This window comes from Petromyzon marinus, unplaced genomic scaffold, assembly GCF_048934315.1.
Source record: "Petromyzon marinus isolate PM22_M1 ecotype Great Lakes invasive population unplaced genomic scaffold, UKy_Petmar_22M1.pri1.0 PM_G_Scaffold_54, whole genome shotgun sequence".
Taxonomy (NCBI): domain Eukaryota; kingdom Metazoa; phylum Chordata; class Hyperoartia; order Petromyzontiformes; family Petromyzontidae; genus Petromyzon; species Petromyzon marinus.
In genome coordinates this window covers 82,474-103,259 of record NW_027423007.1, presented here as the reverse complement: position 1 = coordinate 103,259, position 20,786 = coordinate 82,474, and the positions used below count along the sequence as shown (strand labels likewise).

The following is a 20,786-nucleotide window of genomic DNA, read 5'->3' as shown; positions in this document are numbered from 1 at the left end:
GCTGATGAACACGCCGAGTTTAACAACCAGCCTTGTTGTTGTGCTGCTGCTGCTGCTGCTGAACTCGCCGAGTTAAACAACAAACCACCCTCGTTGTTGTGCTGCTGCTACTGCTGCTGAACACGCCGAGTTAAACAACAAACCACCCTTGTTGTTGTGCTGCTGCTGAACACGCCGAGTTAAACAACAAACCACCCTTGTTGTTGTGCTGCTGCTGAACACGCCGAGTTAAACAACAAACCAGCCTCGTTGTGCTGCTGCTGCTGAACACGCCGAGTTAAACAACAAACCACCCTCGTTGTTGTGCTGCTGCTGCTGAACACGCCGAGTTAAACAACAAACCAGCCTTGTTGTTGTGCTGCTGATGAACACGCCGAGTTTAACAACAAACCAGCCTTGTTGTGACGCTGCTGCACACGCCGAGTTAAACAACAAACCAGCCTTGTTGTGCTGCTGCTGCACACGCCGAGCTAAACAACAACCAGCCTTGTTGTGACGCTGCTGAATACGCCGAGTTAAACAGCCACCCTTGTTGTGCTGCCGCTGAACACGCCGAGTTAAACAACAAACCAGCCTTGTTGTGCTGCTGCTGCTGCTGCACACGCCGAGTTAAACAACAAACCACCCTTGTTGTTGTGCTGCTGCTGAACACGCCGAGTTAAACAACAAACCAGCCTCGTTGTGCTGCTGCTGAACATGCCGAGTTAAACAACAAACCAGCCTTGTTGTGACGCTGCTGCTGGCGGTGGCGAGAATGATTTTAGGAATAGGTTTTACCCTTTTAACTGGCACAAAAACTGACACCAGTGGAGACTAGGCTCTAAGAACACCAGTGGAGACTAGGCTCTAAGAAAAGCCGTCTCGGGTGTGGACCAATCAAATTCAAGGACAGTGCCAATATTATTATCAGAGTTGTCTCTTTTGTTTGCATTTTGACTGCTTGTGTTGTGGTTATTGCAAACACGGTGCCTTGAATAAAGGTGTCAGTTTTTGTGCCAGTTAAAAGGGTAAAACCTATTCCTATATCTTGTTACTGGCAAAGGAGGTCTCATAATGAGAATGATTCTGCGAGGCCGTTGGCGGTGGAGGTTAAGCCCATCGGCTCGCCGTCAACTCGCCGCGCGCTCGCGCCGAAAGGCGAGCCGTGTCCGCGAAGAACCAACGCCGGCTGAAGCCGCGATCGGACCGCGGGAGTGGAACCCGTGGTCCTCGGTGGTCCCCCAGTCCCCGACGGAGCTCAGCCACTCGTGGACGCCCGCCCGAGGTACACGCAACAACCTCCTTCCCGACGTGCGACACGCGACTCCGTCACGATCGCGCCGCAGAAACCACACCGTGGATTTCGTGGTGGTTTCCGTGCCGTTCCCGCCCACCCCCCCCCCCCCAAACATTTTTATATCATTAGAACGTAAAACAACGTAAACAACGCATTATAATAATAATCTAATTATACGATGTGCATGGGCATCGTTGGGTATTCAAGAAAAGAACGAGGTTTTTGTAACGGATGCACCGGGGCTTCCCAAACTTGTCTCCGTTGTCTTGTGGCACTGGGCGGAGTCGGGATGCCCTCCGGATGTCTGCACTTTGACGCCGTTTGCAAAACCTTAAAGGGAAAAGAACCCCGCCACAAAGAACAAGGAATGAAGATCCGAAGGCCGGCAGTCCCTCCCCACCACCCATCGGCGGTCTCTCCCCACCCACCGGCGGTCCCTCCCCACCCACCGGCGGTCCCTCCCCACCACCCACCGGCGGTCCCTCCCCACCCACCGGCGGTCTCTCCCCACCACCCACCGGCGGTCTCTCCCCACCACCCACCGGCGGTCTCTCCCCACCCACCGGTGGTCTCTCCCCACCACCCACCGGCGGTCCCTCCCCACCCTTCCTCATCGTCTTCATCGGCCAAACCTCCACTTCCTCCCCCTCTCCTGCCGGGAAAACAACAACAATATATAATTGGTTTTTTACCCTTTATCTGGCAACAAAACTGACACCTTTTTGTACAAGGAGTCGTGTTTACATTGACCACAATACCTGCAGTCGGAACGCAAACAAAAACTCTGATAATGTATGTGGCACTGTACTTGAAATTGATTGGTCCACACCCAAGACAGCTTTCTTTAGAGCCTCGTGCATACATTATCAGAGTTGTTGTTTTGTGTTTGCGTTCCGACCGCAGGTGTTGTGATCAATGTAAACACGACTCCGTGTTAAAAAGGTGTCAGTTTTGTTGCCAGATAAAAGGGTAAAAAAACAATTATCATATTTTGTTACTGGCAAATGAGGTTTCCAATGGAACAACAACAACAATTACCATCGTCATCGTTGCCTGTAGATGGTTGTTGCCTTCAATGCCGTTGCAAAGTACCTTCGTCTTAGAGAAATCAATGTCGTGGGAGCCCACCGCGTTAATACAATGATCAGCACGCGGCCGAGGTATTGGTCCTACCGTTTCAGATCTGACTTATGATCACGAGAACGGTCCGAAACACGTCGCTTAGTTTCCCCATTGTAACGACAGCCTCAGACACAGTTTAGTTTGTAGACGCTGGGGTATTGCATGTCAGGGATCACATCCTTCACAGAAGGGATCAGATCACGAATTTTATGTGCTGTGTTAAATCTAACCTGAATTTTGTGTTTGCTCATTGTTTTTTTAATTATTTTTGGTGACCTCTTGCTATGTATGGCAAGGTGATGGTTTTGATTTGGGTCCTCAGACGGTTATTTCCCAACGGTTGGGGTGATAGCTTTACGGATTGTGTAGTCTGAATATTCATTCATCTTGAGAGCTTGGTGTACGTGTTCAAGTTCACTGGCTCGGTGATGACGGTCGGAAATACATCGAGCTCCATGGTGTAGAGCTTTGATGGGGGAATTCTTCTGGGAAGGATGGTGGTGGGAGTCAGGTTTTAGATAAGCATCCGCATGGGTGGCTTTCCTGTAGACAGAGTGTCCCATCGAGCCATCTGGTCTCCTTTCGATTAAAACATCCAAGAACGGTAGCTTGCCATCCTTTTCCACTTTCATTGTGAATTTGATGTCTGGGTGTAAGGAGTTGATGCGGTTGAGGAATCTGTTCAGAGCTGGTCGGCCATGTGGCCAGATGACGAATTTGTCATCCACGTACTGCAAGGATGGACGTAGGGTGGATGCCTGGCTGGCATCCGTCTCAAAATTGTCCATGAAAACATTGGCTAGGATTCAAGTTCACTGGCTCGGTGATTGGGGTACCTTCAACTTGTTTGCAGAATGTTCCATTCCAGGTGAAGTAAGTGTTGGTGAGGCAGTGTGTCACCAGGGCCGGTACATCAGCATTCAGCCCTTGTCGGACCAAATCTCAAATGCTTGCAATGGTGTCAGGCACAGGAACTTTGATAAACAAAGAGACTACATCAAAACTATCGCCAGTAGCAGCGGCGGCGGTGGTGGTGTTGGGAATGGTAATGGTGGAGCTGCTGGTGGTGGTGGTGGCTACCTACACTCGGCAGAGACGGCGTCACTCATCAGCAGGCACTCGGGAACCAGGATTGGGGCGCTCCCTCGCTCGTCCGCTGGGGGAACGAGAAGATCACGCGCAGGGTGGGAAGATAAACTCAACAACGCGTGGAACTCCGTTGACGCTTCCCGAAATACAACAGCAGCAGCAGCAAGCAGCAGCAAGCAGCAGCATCGTCAGGTCTGTTGATGTTTCTGGTTGTTGTTGTTGTCGTAGTTACCGGTGAAATGTCACCAGGTACTCGGAATTGTAAAACGGTGTAGTGGATTTACTCTCCAACACACAACCAGTTAGTACTGAACAAGTATACTACACTATAGACTACACTATACACTACACTGTACAGTACACTATAGACTACACTATACACTGTATACTACACTACAGTATAAACTACACTATAATTGTAAATGTTGTAGTGGGTTTACTCTCCAACACACAACCAGTTAGTGTTGAACAAGTATACTACACTATACACTACACTGTAGAGTACACTATACACTGCACTATACATTAAACTGTATACTACACTACACTATAAACTACATTATAATTGTAAATGTTGTAGTGGATTTACTCTCCAACACACAACCAGTTAGTGTTGAACCAGTATACTACATTATACACTACACTATACACTACACTGTATACTACACTACACTATAAACTACACTATAATTGTAAATGTTGTAGTGGGTTTACTCTCCAACACACAGCCAGTTAGTGTTGAACTCGTATACTACACTATACACTACACTGTACAGTACACTACACTATAAACTACATTATAATTGTAAATGTTGTAGTGGGTTTACGCTCCAACACACAAACGGTTCGTGTTGAACTCGTATACTACACTATACACTACACTGTATACTACACTACACTATAAACTACACTATAATTGTAAATGTTGTAGTGGATTTACTCTCCAACACACAAACGGTTCGTGTTGAACAAGTATACTACACTATACACTACACTATAAACTACACTATAATTGTAAATGTTGTAGTGGGTTCACGCTCCAACACACAAACGGTATGTGTTGAACTCGTATACTACACTATAGACTACACTATACACTACACTGTACAGTACACTATAGACTACACAATAAACGAGTAACTACTTAGCACGCTTTGTTTATGTGACACAAACTTTACTAATTGGCTATGTCAGGTGTTGGCGGGTTTAATGACAGAGCATTTATATTTACACAATCTCACCCAAACAAACTCTACTATGGACAGGATCAAAATCTCGTGTTTAGAGATAAATGTACAGCAGACATCAGGGTCAGACCCATGACCTCCTACATACTAGGCGAAGTAGTTAACATCTCCTAGCCACCGTGATGATAAGAGACACCACAAATTCCCAATATAGAACAGGTGGCAGGGTCGGGGATGAAAACCATGACCTCCTGCATACCGGGTGAGGTAGTTAACATCTCCTAGCCACCGTGATGATGAGAGACACCACAAATTCCCAATATAGAACAGGTGGCAGGGACGGGGGATGGAAACCACGACCTCCTGCATACCGGGCGAGATAGTTAACATCTCCTAGCCACCGTGATGATGAGAGACACCACAAATTCCCAATATAGAACAGGTGGCATGGTCGCGGATGTAAACCACGACCTCTTGCATACCGGGCGAGGTAGTTAACATCTCCTAGCCACCGTGATGATGAGAGACACCACAAATTCCCAATATAGAACAGGTGGCAGGGTCGGGGGATGGAAACCACGACATCTTGCATACCGGGCAAGGTAGTTAACATCTCCTAGCCATCGTGATGATGAGAGACACCACAAATTCCCAATATAGAACAGGTGGCAGGGTCGGGGATGGAAACCACGACCTCCTGCATACCGGGCGAGGAAGTTAACATCTCCTATCCACCGTGGTGCCCATCGTCACGTTTCCTAGCCACGATCACATTCAAGATTTCCTTTTCAACGGCAGCCAGGATCAGGACTCACGAGACCACGATGAGGGAGAGTCTCAGGCTCCACCGAAAATAAAGCTCAGGCACAGACGTTTACAGCGGAGGGGACATCGCTGAGACCAGGCACAGAACCCTGGAGCTCTCCTCCGAGAGGGACCCCCACCAACAGGGATCGTAGCCACTCCCACAAACGCTCGTGAGTGCAGTGTGCGACACTGATATTATAATAAATCATATCCGTTCACCGTTTGTGTTATTACGGGCGCTGTGAGCGACACCCAGATGAAGCGCTCGCACATCGCTCAAAAGGAAATCGATTTCGCTCTTTGGGAATGCATCGCCGTATACGCGATGGTACGGTGACCCCTTTTAGCGCAAATCCAATTTGCGTTCGCTTCTCCAGGAACTCACCTTGAGCGCGAAGCGAGGTCTGCCTCTATGTATTTGCCCGGGGCGCAGCGGTGGCTAGGAGATGTTAACTACCTCGCCTGGTCTACAGGAGGTTGTGGGTTCAATCCCGACCTTGACGCATGCTGCTGCTGCTGCTGTATATTTGAAGTTTGCGTGTCTCTCTCATCATCATGGTGGCTAGGAGATGTTAACTACCTCGCCTGGTACACAAGAGGTTGTGGGTTCAATCCCGACCTTGACGCATGCTGCTGCTGTATATTTGAAGTTTGCGTGTCTCTCTCATCATCACCACGGTGTCTAGGAGATGTTGACTACCTCGCCTAGTCTACAGGAGGTCGTGGGTTCAATCCCGACACCCTGAAGACGCCTGCTGTTGCTGTATATTTGGGAGTTTGAGGTGTGTCTTTCTCCCTGTGGATTTTTCTCGGGTTTCCTCCGATTTTTTCCTCCACATCTGGAATCAACGTCACGCGTTTAGAGTATTTGGCCGCTGCTATAAATTTCCACATGACGACGACAAGTCGCTTCTTTGAGCTGTCGATTCTCGATAGCCAGATCGCTTCCGAAACCAAGCCACATAGCTCAGGCACAAAATAAAATTTCGATTTAAAGCTTTTGTGACTGCAAGGATTCATCTTCTTTGGTTCTTTCGGTAAAGTCACGGAGAATGAGAATAAAATAATAAAAGAACACAATAAAATTCTCATGACGTTTCGGCCACAACACAAGTGGCCTTCTTCAGGTGAAAGGAACAAACCTGTCGGGATGACAGAGCTACAATGAACTTATAAACGAAAACCTAAAAGTTATGTTTTCGTTTATTTTTTTTGTAATTAACAACAGTCGTTCTCCCAGAGAGGCGAGAAAGACCGACGGCCGACTGCCACGCGTTTGGACCGCCCCAGCGCGGTGAATCCAACGTGGACAGGGCCCGGGCCCTGTCCACGTTGGATGGGGGGGGGGGGTACTCTACGTGAGCGGGCAGAGTTCCCGGACTTCATCGCACCTTGTAGACCAGACATGGGCAAAGTACGGCCCGTTGGGCTTTTTAATCCGGCCGTCGAACTTGTCCAAATATTATAATTGTTGTTAAATTAAATTTTCCTCTTCTCCTGTAATGCCCCCGTTTCCCCATTAGATGGCGCACTTGAACCGGGAGTCACGACACGTTTTTGTATCGTTCACGTTCGTGCAATTTGTTAAATTGCCTTGCAAACGAATGCTTTGCTACCTGTTAAAGGCCAAATCCTTTCACGTAATGATTTTTAACACGTCATTTATATTTAGTTCACACAAACACTCTGTCCATCTGTGCCTGGCCCGGCCCCTCTGTCAAATTTTAGAACCCACTGTGGCCCGCGAGTCAAAACATTTGCCCACCCCTGTTGTAGACCAACACGGCGACGACGGCAGCAGCCCCGGCCACGAAGCCTAGCGCTGTCACCATCGCCACCACCACCACCATCAGCAGCCACGTCCTCTTCGTGGACGAGGGGAGCGGCGCGGTCGCTGTGGGGTGGGAGGCAGCGTCGCCACCGCGCCGCCGTGGGGCTGACAGAGAACCGGGGCGGCGACAGAGAAGGGGCTCGGTGAGACCAGCACGCGGCGCCACCGGCTCAACGCGGCTTCACGTTTTGTTCGTTCGCTGTTGTTGCACCCGACCTGAGAGCCGCACGGCTCGCAGGGCTACGCCCGATAAATGAAATGAAAAAAAAATTGAAACTTCGCCTGCGGCAGGCAGACAATTTCAACCGAGAAGATGGATTCTTGCTTATCAATGATTGGAAAGATTTGATAAACCATTTCAGGTCTTAATTGATTGTTCACGCTTACAGTGGCTTTCAGACAGCATACATTAATTTTTCGTCTCCCCCCTCCTCTTTTCAGAACATAGATGGACTAGTCCTTCTAAATAAACTGATAAATCGCTGCGCGTGGCGCTGACGTTTTTTATAAATACACCGTTTAAAAAATAAATAAATTAATGCAAACCGACACACTTGATGACGACCGTTTGTGTTATGGTCGAAACGTCGTGAGAATTTTTATTGTTTTATATATACTTTATTATTTTATTGTTTCCCTTCAACGTGACTTTACCGAAAGAGCTAATAATATGAACTCTGATAATGTATTGGCACTGTCCTTGAAATTGATTGGTCCACACCCGAGACAGCTTTCTTTAGAGCCTCGTCTCACATGGTGTTGGACCAGAAGACGCCAAAAGGCGCAGAACTAAAAGGCAATGCACCATCAGAGTATGAGAGCTCGGGGTAAGCATTTACCGCCATGGAAACCTCATTTGCCAGTAACAAAATAAGGTGTCAATTGTGCCACCCACCCATCTTGTGCCAAGTGGCCTTCGTGATCGGACGGTCCCCCCAAACACCGCTCGCTCCGTTCACCTGCGACCGTCACGTTCAGCGTCGCCTCCCGTGCCACCGCAACGTCCTCCGTGTTGCACCGCCCGCAGACCACCATGCACCCAATCACGGGGCCGAGGCCCGCGGAGATGCGCCGAAGCCTCACGGAGCAGTCGCCCTTCACCACGTCGCCCACGAGCGCGGCCACCCCGACGCCGACGACGTCGACGCCCGAGTTGTAGATCTGCGGACGAGAAAAAAGGAAAGGGCCGCGATCCGGTGTTGCCGCCCGCCCGCCCGCCCGCCCGTCTCCGGCCCGTCTCTCCCGAGCGTCCCACAGCGGCTCCCGGCGGCTCGCGCAGCGTTCCCAGACTCCGGTGCGGAGGAGGCGGCGAAGTCTCGCGATTTTTTTGTTTTTTATTCCCGCGGCGTATGAATTCGGCCGTGGTTTGATTGATGCCGATTGGCCGTGGCCCCGCCGTCATCCGCTTAAGTGGGCGGAGCCTTCTGCTGGGCAGGGGCAGTAAAGTGTTATCACTCGGCATGCGCGTCTCGTCAGTGACGTGTAAATATTCTTTGGGTCTTTCGGTAAAAGTCACGCAGATAGGTTCAAAGAAAATGAACCTATCTACGTGACTTTGCCGAAAGAAGGGAAATAATAAAATAATAATAAAACATAATAAAATTATTATGTTTTATTTTTATTATTTTATTGTTTCCCTTCTACGTGGCGACTTTACCGAAAGAACCAAGAAGATGAATCCCTGCGGTCACGAAAGCTTTAAATCGAAATTTTACCGAAAGACCCAAAGAATATGAACTCGTGAAGTCACGAAAGCCTTAAGTCTAGTAATGTATAACTTATATTAGTGGTTTCTGGCATAGAGATCCACAGAAACTGGTTAAAGTTGTGGATTATCCGTGACTTTGAATTATCCACGGCCGTCTTCCCGATCTGTTAGTGCGGATAATCAAAGAGCCCACTTTATTTGTTTGGAACATCGCACGCTCTTTCCTTGTGCACGTGGGGCTTTACCCCTTGGGTGTGCCAGGTTCATTCAATAGGAAGCCGTTCAATTACGAAATTAGGCAAACTTCTTAAAACAAGATCCTTATTTAAAACAACAAAAAAGTGGCACTCGACGAGACGTTAGCTGGGTCGTTGAGTGACACCGTCACTCCTCTGGAGCAAAACAAACACGCGCAAATAACGCGCCGCCGGTTAAACAAAAACCGCGGCGTGTCAATGCCAGCGGCGACACGGACGGGGGAGTCAAGTCGTTCAAAGTTTAGAGCCGGGATGAGGTCCGCCCGTCACCTGGATGACGTCGCCGATGGGCGTGTTCTTCGAGTAGAACGCGGGCAACACGGACCACTTGACGATGACGTGATTCGGGTCGGTCGGCGGCGGTGAGAAAGAGCAGTTGATGGTCAAGCTCACCCCCTCCGTCACGTCCAGCCTCTCCGGCAGGGAGAGCCGGAGCTTTGCTGCGAACGTTACATCTGCACGGGAAGAGAGGAGAAAGAGAGTTTAACACGTAGTAGGCTTTCGCGACCAATATTATTCACAATAAAGGTTGTTTTTGGGTTAGATCGCGTTATTTATAAATGTGTCGTAACCCTCCACCACCCGACACGGCCAATCAGCAAAAAAAAAGTGTCACGTTGACAAAAGACAAATAGTTCACTACTTTAGCCCCACACCGGTGGTGTTGAAGAGTGAATCCACAACATTTACAGTTTGAGTATTATTAAATAATACATATTACAATTCCTTATAGGGGAAACACATGCTAATTAACGGATTACTAACGTAGCATATAATCACTAACACACATTACAACTAATTACTAATCTACAACTCATTACTAATCATAACCAATGGCTGATTACCAATCGATTATATAATTACAATTCCCCCCCTGCCTCTCATCACTGCACCTGATATGAGTTAAATGATGACGTCACCCTGCTGCTCTATTTAAGACCGGGAGCAAGCGAGGGCTTTACCATTCTGGCAAATTGCCCGATGATGCTGGATGTATTTACCAGCGAAACGTCGTACTCAAACTGTAAATGTGGATTCACTCTTTAACACACCGGTGGGCTAAAGTAGTGAATTATTTGTCTTTTGTCAACGTGACATTTTTTTTGCTGATTGGCCGTGTCGGGTGGTGGAGGGTTACGACACATTTATAAATAACGCGATCTAACCCAAAAACCTTTATTATGAATAATATTGGTCGCGAAAGCCTACGTGTTAAACTAATCAAAGAGGAGTTGTGTTAAGATGTTCCAACACCAAATAGACACCTTTTGCAGGGAACCAAGTCTGAAAATGACCACACATACGGTACGTGTGGTGACCATGCAAACAACCTCTGATAATATATGCAGTGCTTTAATAATAATAATGTAACTATATTCTTGGTTCTTTCGGTAAAGTCAAGTAGAAGGGAAACAATAAAATAATAAATACATTGCTTGCTGTGGTTTTTCACACCTGATGATGATTGCTTGTGTTGCAGTCTAAACATCGTGATAATTTTATTGTTTTATATATATTATTATTTTATTGTTTCCCTTCTACGTGGTGACTTTACCGAAAGAAGCAAGAATATGAATCCCTGCAGTCACGAAAGATTTAAATAAAAAAAGTAACGTGACTATAATGTTATATGCATTGTCTTTGAGAAACCGATTGGTCTACACCAGAGACAGCCTTGTTCTTAATGGCCTAGCCTCACCATTGTCAGACCAGGGAACGCCAACAACAGTACAAAGACAATGCGCTATTTCTAGATTTGAAGATTTCGTGACTGCAAGGATTCATACTCTTTGGTTTTTTCGGGAAAGTCACGTGGGTAAAAAAAAATCAATAAAATAAATGAAAACAACTAAATTTAATCATTTAATTTAGTTTTTAATTCAGCTGTTATCATTTAGATTCTAGATTTTTTTTTACCTACGTGACTTTACCGAAAAAACCAAAGAGTACAATGCACTATATATATTTTTTTATCAGACCATGTCTGTTTGCATGTTCACCACAAGTACGTGTAGCTGATGCAGTAATTGATTCCTTGACAAAGTTATCTATTTGGTATTTGAACATAATAACATGTTTTCTTGGTCATTTCGGTAAAGTCACATAGAAGGGAATTTTATTGTTTTATATTGTTATTATTTTATTGTTTCCCTTCTACATGGTGACTTTACCGAAAGAACCAAGAATATGAATCCCTGCAGTCACGAAAGTTTTAAATCAAAATATAATAACATCTGTTTTCTTGGTCAAAAGGGTCAAATCTATTCTTATATTTAATACTTTGATACTGGTGAAAAGGCATCCCATGATAGAGCTGCTCACCCCGAGCTATGAATGCTCCGATACGTGTGGCATTCTCCTGTAGCTCGCCATTGCTCAAGCGCAGGCCCTGGGCTGTTTATTTGTTCAATGCACAGAACACTGGCGATTCCAGCCACCCTATTAGCCTCTCCAAATGATGAACTCTGCTGATAACAGCGATGTCGGAAACCTGCTGCCACAACTACGGATTATACGATAGCGGTGCTGACGCGTCTACGGATGACGACGACGATGACGACGCTAGACAAGACGATGCCGAACAACGGCGTCAATGACGATTACCGTCACGGTGACGCTTGCTGGATGCTGCCGCTGCGGTTTCTTGTTCGTGTTATTGTTTCGTTGCGGTTGCAACCCGATTCAAGAGCCGCATGGCTCACAGGGCTCTAACCAATAAGCGAACTGGACTGGTCGGTGTTCACGGTGGTTGTTACCTCGGACCGCGACGGAGGCCAGAAGGAGCACCGCTAGACACCGCGGCAACATGGCGTGGCCGGCGCGTTCTTGCTGCCGCTGGTGTAGCTGGTACACCACCACCGTCCCCTTCTCCTCCCGCCGTGAACCCTATGTATGTTGCGTATTAAAACACAATGCATTTCACACCATTAGATTATTGATTAAGACAATGCACACACCACTACAATGACATTATACAATACAAATAAGTTAACATCTCTAACCTGCAATAAGTCGATCAGACACCATCCTTCCACCGCGCTTCATATTTTAGACCTTAATAATTCACAGTATTTTATAGCATTGAAATGGACGTTCACATTCAGCTCTGAGGCGGCGACCATTGGTTCTTGTACCTCGTCGTCAACAACACCAGCGTTATCGACTGTTACATCACAGCAACATCGCACTCTCCTCACCAAAACGCATTTACAGTGGACGACCGCTTTGGAATACGTTGAATTTGGTCCACGTCGTGTATTTGACGAGAGAAAAAATGTCTTGGGATACGTCTTGCTTGGGGTACGACGCGCTTGCTGCAACTTGTATGGGTCGGGATGAGTCACCACGTACAGTAGAGCCCGTTCACGATTTAAACAAAGCGCCGCTCCTCAGTCTGCCTGTCCAGTAGATCTCGTTCAGTGCGCAACCCTTTTGCTACAACTCTCCGTGAATTTCCACGTGGTGTTTTTTGTTATTTTAACGTTAATTTTTTTTGTCAATTCATTCAAGAAGGTTAGTGAGGAAAGCCAAGCTGCGAAGAAAATGGCGAGGATCACTGTCGACGTGAAATAAGAGATCGTAGAAAAAAGTATGACAGCGGCGTGCGCGTCACTGATCTTGCGGTGGCATCGCGTATATGCCGAGTGCAACAATTTAGACGATGGTGAAGAAAACATAACGAAGCCATCGAATCAGCTAACGTTATAAAAGGGGGTGAAATTTATATCAAACACAAAGATCACGGACATCAGAGCAAGTATAAACATTGTCTTCTTTGGTTCTTTCGGTAAAGTCACGTAGAATGAGAATAAAATAACAAATTGATAAAATAAAATAACACAATAATATTCTCACGACGTTTCGGCCACAACACAAGCGGCCTTCATCAGGTGAAGGGACGAGACTGTCTGGTAGGACAGCGCTGGAGTGAAAGAGCCACGTTCAGATCACGGCCTTTAAGCTGTGTGAGAGGAACAAAGCGCCTTGACAAAGGAATTAGCATATAATTTAGCATTGAAATGGCTGAATGATTAGCTTGTGACTGGTCACAGAAATAGTTATGTTAAAAGTTAAAGCATACACATCCGCAGAGGCACCCCTTGACAATGGAATTAGCATAGAATTTAGCATTGAAATAGCTAAGTTAAAGCATACACATCCGCAGAGGCACCCCTTGACAATGGAATTAGCATAGAATTTAGCATTGAAATAGCTAAGTTAAAGCATACACATCCGCAGAGGCACCCCTTGACAATGGAATTAGCATAGAATTTAGCATTGAAATAGCTGAGTGATTAGCTTGTAACTGCTCACAGAAATAGCTACGTTAAAGTCAGACCATACACATTCACCGAGGCACTTAGTACAAATCAAACAGGAGAATTTAGCATTGAAATAACTAGGCGAATTTAGCATTGAAATAACTGAGTGATTAGCTAGTGACTGGTCACAGAAATGACTATGTTGAAGTCAAGGCCTACACATCTGAGCTATTCACAGTACTATATAGTGAACCAATAAACAACTAAAATATAAATTACCTTAATGTTATCAATAAACTCTATATTCTCCAATCAGCTAAGCTACCAACAATAAGTCGTTATATATCACAATGCTATATAGCGAAAAAATGGGTGGATTCTTACCCTCAACTTTAGCACCACGGATAGCTACGGGCCCCGTTCAGACGGACGAGTTCGTCCATGGTCGGAACAGAGGAGGGGGAGAGAGACAGCTGCGAGGCCCTAGTATACTCCATGTTGTAAAACCATACCATTAACCGTGGTGTGAGAGGTATTAAGAGGCAATGCTGGCGAAAGAGCTGCGGTCTGAAGGTCATCGTAAAAATACAATTAATTAAGAACAGAAATGATTTAAAACATCTTTCCAGTGGTTACTAAGCCAGAATCCATCTTCTCGGTTGAAATTGTCTCTGTGCTTGTATATGTGAATGGCCTCATGAACGAATCTCTCATGGTAGCCGGTTGGTTTGCAAAGAACCTCCGTCTTGGAGAAGTCAATGTCATGTGAGCCCACTGAATTATAACAGTGATCTGCCACGGCAGAGGAGTTCGTCCTACCGTGTTTCAAGTCTGCTTTATGTTCACGGATGCGGTCCGAGATATGTCTTTTGGTTTCTCCAATGTAGCTACTACCACAGAGGCACTTTAGTTTGTAAATGCCCGGGTACTGTATGTCTGGAACAGCATCTTTTACAGATGGAACTAAATCACGGATTTTATGTACTGTGTTGAATCGGACCTGGATCTTGTGTTTATTCAGGATTTTGGAGATCTTTTTTAGTGACCCCTGCAATGTAGGGTAAGGTGATGGTTTTGAGTGGCTCCACAAGAGGATCCTTCTTCATGACTGGAGTGATGGCTTTGCGGATTGTGTAGTCGGAGTAGCCATTAGCCCTGAGAGCCTGGTGTACGTGCTTGAGTTCACTGATAATGTGTTCCTGGTCGGAAATGCATTGGGCTCTATGGCATAGAGTCTTGATGAGGGAGTTCTTCTGGGATGGATGGTGGTGGGAATCCGGTTTCAAGTAAGCATCTGTATGGGTAGCTTTCCTGTAGACAGAGTGGCTCATTGAACCATCATGTCTCCTTTTAATTAAGACATCCAAAAAGGGTAGTTTGCCATCTTTTTCGACCTCCATGGTAAATCTGATGGCTGGGTGTATGGAATTGATGTGGTCGCGGAATTGGTCTAGAGCAGGCTGGCCATGTGGCCAGATGACAAAGGTGTCATCAACGTACCTCTTCCATAAGGTCGGGCGTAGAGTGGCAGTCTGGATGGCGTCAGTTTCAAATTTTTCCATGAATACGTTGGCTACAACCGGAGATAGGGGGGAGCCCATTGGGGTGCCCTCAGTTTGTTTGTAGAAAGTTCCATTCCAGGTGAAGTATGTGTTGGTTAAGCAATGTCTCACCAGGGGGGGTACATCGGTATGCAGTCCTTGATGAACCAGGTCTTCAATGATAGCGATGGTGTCAGGTACCGGGACTTTGGTGAACAAGGACACCACATCAAAACTGACAAGCAGGTCGTTTGGGGACAGGGAAATGCCTTTGATTGTCGATACCAGGTGAGTAGAATTTAGTACCGCAGAGGTGGTTTTTCCAGTGAAAGGTCGCAGTATATCAGCAAGAAAACGTGCCAGTTTGTAGGTGGGGGAGTTGATAGTAGAGACGATGGGACGAAGGGGTGTATCTTCTTTGTGTATCTTTGGAAGGCCATATAATCTTGGTGGTCTGGCAGCAGAGGGTTTCAACGAGAAATGTTTGATCTCATCAATTAATGCTGTTGAATCAGAGATGATTTTGTTCGTTTTGGTGACCAGGCTGTTGGTGGGATCTCTTTTTATTTTTGTATAGCTGCCATCGTCGAGTAGTTCTTGAATTTTGTTGTTATATTCTGTTTTGTCCATGATGACAGTGGCATTGCCTTTGTCGGCTGAGAGGACGACAATATCATCCCTCTTTTTTAATTGAGATAATTCAAAACGTTCGTCTTTGCTGATGTTGCTGGGTGGCAACTTAGCGTTTTTGAGGGTTGCAGCGATTTCAGATCTTGCTACGTCTGCAGAGATGTGACTCAAGCCCTTGAGTGCAACGTCGACAAGGGCAATGATATCATTAACCGGTAAGTGTCTCGGTGTGACAGCAAAGTTAGTTGAGCCTTCTTATCCCGGAGTCTTTTGAATGATCTTAAGGATGTGTGGAATCCCTCCCCGTAGAGGCGGTTAAATTTCGATTTAAAGCTTTCGTGACTGCAATGATTCATCTTCTTTGGTTCTTTCGGTAAAGTCACGTAGAATGAGAATAAAATAATAAATTGATAAAATAATGATATCATTGCCCATGTCGACGTTGCACTCAAGGGCTTGAGTCACATCTCTGCAGCGTAGCAAGATCTGAAATCGCTGCAACCCTCAAAAATGCTAAGTTGCCACCCAGCAACATCAGCAAAGACGAACGTTTTGAATTATCTCAATTAAAAAAGAGGGATGATATTGTCGTTCTCTCAGCCGACAAAGGCAATGCCACTGTCATCATGGACAAAACAGAATATAACAACAAAATTCAAGAACTACTCAACGATGGCAGCTATACAAAAATAAAAAAGAGATCCCACCAACAGCCTGGTCACCAAAACGAACAAAATCATCTCTGATTCAACAGCATTAATTGATGAGATCAAACATTTCTCGTTGAAACCCTCTGCTGCCAGACCACCAAGATTATATGGCCTTCCAAAGATACACAAAGAAGATACACCCCTTCGTCCCATCGTCTCTACTATCAACTCCCCCACCTACAAACTGGCACGTTTTCTTGCTGATATACTGCGACCTTTCACTGGAAAAACCACCTCTGCGGTACTAAATTCTACTCACCTGGTATCGACAATCAAAGGCATTTCCCTGTCCCCAAACGACTTGCTTGTCAGTTTTGATGTGGTGTCCTTGTTCACCAAAGTCCCGGTACCTGACACCATCGCTATCATTGAAGACCTGGTTCATCAAGGACTGCATACTGATGTACCCCCCCTGGTGAGACATTGCTTAACCAACACATACTTCACCTGGAATGGAACTTTCTACAAACAAACTGAGGGCACCCCAATGGGCTCCCCCCTATCTCCGGTTGTAGCCAACGTATTCATGGAAAAATTTGAAACTGACGCCATCCAGACTGCCACTCTACGCCCGACCTTATGGAAGAGGTACGTTGATGACACCTTTGTCATCTGACCACATGGCCAGCCTGCTCTAGACCAATTCCGCGACCACATCAATTCCATACACCCAGCCATCAGATTTACCATGGAGGTCGAAAAAGATGGCAAACTACCCTTTTTGGATGTCTTAATTAAAAGGAGACATGATGGTTCAATGAGCCACTCTGTCTACAGGAAAGCTACCCATACAGATGCTTACTTGAAACCGGATTCCCACCACCATCCATCCCAGAAGAACTCCCTCATCAAGACTCTATACCATAGAGCCCAATGCATTTCCGACCAGGAACACATTACCAGTGAACTCAAGCACGTACACCAGGCTCTCAGGGCTAATGGCTACTCCGACTACACAATCCGCAAAGCCATCACTCCAGTCATGAAGAAGGATCCTCTTGTGGAGCCACTCAAAACTATTACCTTACCCTACATTGCAGGGGTCACTAAAAAAGATCTCCAAAATCCTGAATAAACACAAGATCCAGGTCCGATTCAACACAGTACATAAAATCCGTGATTTAGTTCCATCTGTAAAAGATGCTGTTCCAGACATACAGTACCCGGGCGTTTACAAACTAAAGTGCCTCTGTGGTAGTAGCTACATTGGAGAAACCAAAAGACATATCTCGGACCGCATCCGCGAACATAAAGCAGACTTGAAACACGGTAGGACGAACTCCTCTGCCGTGGCAGATCACTGTTATAATTCAGTGGGCTCACATGACATTGACTTCTCCAAGACGGAGGTTCTTTGCAAACCAACCGGCTACCATGAGAGATTCGTTCATGAGGCCATTCACATATACAAGCACAGAGACAATTTCAACCGAGAAGATGGATTCTGGCTTAGTAACCACTGGAAAGATGTTTTAAATCATTTCTGTTCTTAATTAATTGTATTTTTACGATGACCTTCAGACCGCAGCTCTTTCGCCAGCATTGCCTCTTAATACCTCTCACACCACGGTTAATGGTATGGTTTTACAACATGGAGTATACTAGGGCCTCGCAGCTGTCTCTCTCCCCCTCCTCTGTTCCGACCATGGACGAACTCGTCCGTCTGAACGGGGCCCGTAGCTATCCGTGGTGCTAAAGTTGAGGCTTAAAGGCCGTGATCTGAACGTGGCTCTTTCACTCCAGCGCTGTCCTACCAGACAGTCTCGTCCCTTCACCTGATGAAGGCCGCTTGTGTTGTGGCCGAAACGTCGTGAGAATATTATTGTGTTATTTTATTTTATCAATTTATTATTTTATTCTTATTCTACGTGACTTTACCGAAAGAACCAAAGAAGATGAATCATTGCAGTCATGAAAGCTTTAAATCGAAATATTTGTCTTTGTTGTGTGTATGAGATGCGTGTGTGTGTGTGTATATGGGAAGCGGTAGTGCAGCGGTGAGCGTGCTGCACTACGAACCTGGCGACCTGAGTGATTCCCACTCACGCCAACACCAGCGACGATGATCTGAACCAGTCCTGGGCTTCCCCTGGGTCGACTCAGTTTAAAACCTAGTAGGCTTTTGCGACCAATATCATCCATAATAAAGAGACCTTTTTTGGGTTAGATTGCGTAAATATAAATGTGTCGTTAAACCCGTCACCACCTGACACAGCCAATTAGTAAGGTTTGTCACGTAAACAAAACGTGCCAATTAGTTACTGCGTCAGCACACTGGTTGTGTATTGGATAGTAAACCCAGAACATTTACCATTAGAGTATGACGTTTCACTGATTATTACAACCAGCTTCATCAGGCGATTTGCCATAATTGTGAAGAAGTATTCCTGTTTCCGTCTTTGAAGTCAACTCAGCCTTAAATGAGTACTTGGTGCAGGGTGTGAACATCGCCACTTGGGAGACAAATGCGGCCGGGCGTGGTGTTTGGCCACCCACCCCATCGTGTGCTGGGCCGGCCTTCATAGGTGTTGGCTCCCAGCGATTGCCCCGAGTCTGTTAAGGCTATACGGGGGTCTTTGTCTTTGTGTGTATGAGATGCATGCGAGTGTGTGTGTATAAGATGTGTGTGTGTGTATGAGATGTGTGTGTGTATGAGATGTGTGTATATGAGATGCATGTGTATATGAGATGCGTGTGTGTGTATGAGATGCATGTGTGTGTATGAGATGCGTGGGTGTGTATGAGATGTGTGTGTGTATGAGATGTGTGTATGAGATGCGTGTGTGTATGAGATGCGTGTGTGTGTGTATGAGATGTGTGTGTGTGTATGAGATGCACTGCTGTATAATAATGTACTACTCACTACTGAGTACACAGACAGTCCCCACTGTGTTCACAGCTACCACCCCAACGCACGCATAAACTCAACTCAGTCATTAAAAATGTTAAGTTATGTTTAGCAAACAATAGTCATTGCAACGTTATACTTGAATCTAATAACAAGTTTAAGGCACTGCTGTATAATAATGTACTTGTCACTACTAACCACACTGTGTTCACAGCTACCACCCCAACGCACACATAAACTCAACACACACTCACACAGTGCGCTAACCACTGCACCGCCGCTCCCCACACACACACAGTGCGCTAACCACTGCACCACCGCTCCCCACACACACACAGTGCGCTAACCACTGCACCACCGCTCCCCACGTCCACCACAACCTGGCACCCGATGATGTATCGATCGGCTCGGCTTACCGTGGCTGCTGCGCCAAGTCACCTGCAGAGAAAATCGATTCAAATTTCGATTAACTATTCTCGCGCCGATTCCTAATGGGATAACATTAGGAATCGATTATAATAGAATTACGGATGTATGAGTCGATTTCAATTGGGATAACATGGGAACCGATTTATTTGTGGCTTAGGCTAATAAAATCGATTTGCATTGGGATAACATGGGAATCAACAGTGGTCTAAAATGAACCTTCATTAATCGATTCCTACTGTGTAGACGTGGGAATCGACCACGTTAGACGATCACGTGTGTGGGCGTGGTCTCTCAACGTCAATCAACCAGGTAGGGCGTTGACTGGTGGAGAGTTTGGGATCTGATTGATTGATTGATTGCTTCTGTGGACAGGTGTCTTTTATACAGGTAACGAGCTGAGATTAGGAGCACTCCCTCTAACAGTGTGCTCCTAATCTCAGCTCGTTACCTGTATAAAAGACACCTGGGAGCCAGAAATCTTTCTGATTGAGAGGGAGTCAAATACTTATTTCCCTCATTAAAATGCAAATCAATTTATAGCATTTTTGACATGCATTTTTCTGGATTTTGTTGTTGTTATTCTATCTCTCACTGTTCAAATAAACCTACCATTAAAATTATATTTCTTAAAATTATATTTCTTAAAATTATATTTCTTTGTCAGTGGGCAAACGTACAAAATCAGCAGGGGATCAAATACTTTTTTTCCCTCACTGTAAACCCCAATGATCCGATCGAAATGAGGGATTTTGATCGGATCATTGGGGGGCCACGTGTCACCACCACCCCCCCCCCCCCCAAACAGTCATGAGCAGCACCTCCCCACACGCCCTGCCACCGAGAAAAATGTTTCACGTACGAGAGTGAAACTGATATTTTCATTCTCAGCTGGAATTTAGCCAAATGCAATACGCTTGAGAAACCTGGTTTAAAATCACAAGCAAGTTGCCTGAATTTCAAACCCATGGTCTCAGCGGTACAGCTCGGTGCTCTTGACAGGCTGAGCCAACCGGTCACTTCATCGCAAGCAACCGGAAGCATCAAGGTTGTCAATGCCGTGTGCGTTGTCCTAATGGGGAGCGGCAGTGT

General features: G+C 46.1%; 1 protein-coding gene across 4 annotated transcripts; it reads right to left on the bottom strand.

Moving 5' to 3' along the window:
* Positions 1–1,383: 1,383 nt before the first annotated feature.
* Positions 1,384–19,755, bottom strand: LOC142917868 (uncharacterized). 4 transcript variants are annotated; one of them, XM_076062197.1, is made up of 7 exons: positions 19,685–19,755; positions 12,034–12,163; positions 9,548–9,732; positions 8,272–8,473; positions 7,247–7,417; positions 3,479–3,554; positions 1,384–1,606 (listed from the first exon to the last, which is right to left on the bottom strand). In XM_076062197.1, the coding sequence occupies exons 2-7, from the start codon at positions 12,083–12,085 to the stop codon at positions 1,444–1,446; spliced, it is 849 nt and encodes a 282-aa protein (XP_075918312.1). In that variant the 5' UTR covers positions 12,086–12,163; positions 19,685–19,755; the 3' UTR covers positions 1,384–1,443. The 4 variants fall into 4 exon arrangements, with proteins under 4 accessions (XP_075918312.1, XP_075918315.1, XP_075918313.1 ...); XM_076062198.1 differs by having other exon boundaries at positions 1,385–1,606; positions 3,483–3,554; XM_076062199.1 differs by lacking the exon at positions 1,384–1,606 and adding an exon at positions 1,869–1,928 and having other exon boundaries at positions 3,483–3,554.
* Between the last annotated feature and the right edge of the window lie 1,031 nt (positions 19,756–20,786).

Bases quoted from the DNA above. Each gene is read 5' to 3' on its own strand.
- LOC142917868 (XM_076062197.1), bottom strand. From the start codon at position 12,085: ATGTTGCCGCGGTGTCTAGCGGTGCTCCTTCTGGCCTCCGTCGCGGTC. The intron at 9,733-12,033 runs GTAACAACCACC...CTTCCCGTGCAG, and splicing joins GGCCTCCGTCGCGGTCCGAG to ATGTAACGTTCGCAGCAAAG. The intron at 7,418-8,271 runs GTGAACGGAGCG...GTTCTCTGTCAG, and splicing joins GCTGAACGTGACGGTCGCAG to CCCCACGGCGGCGCGGTGGC.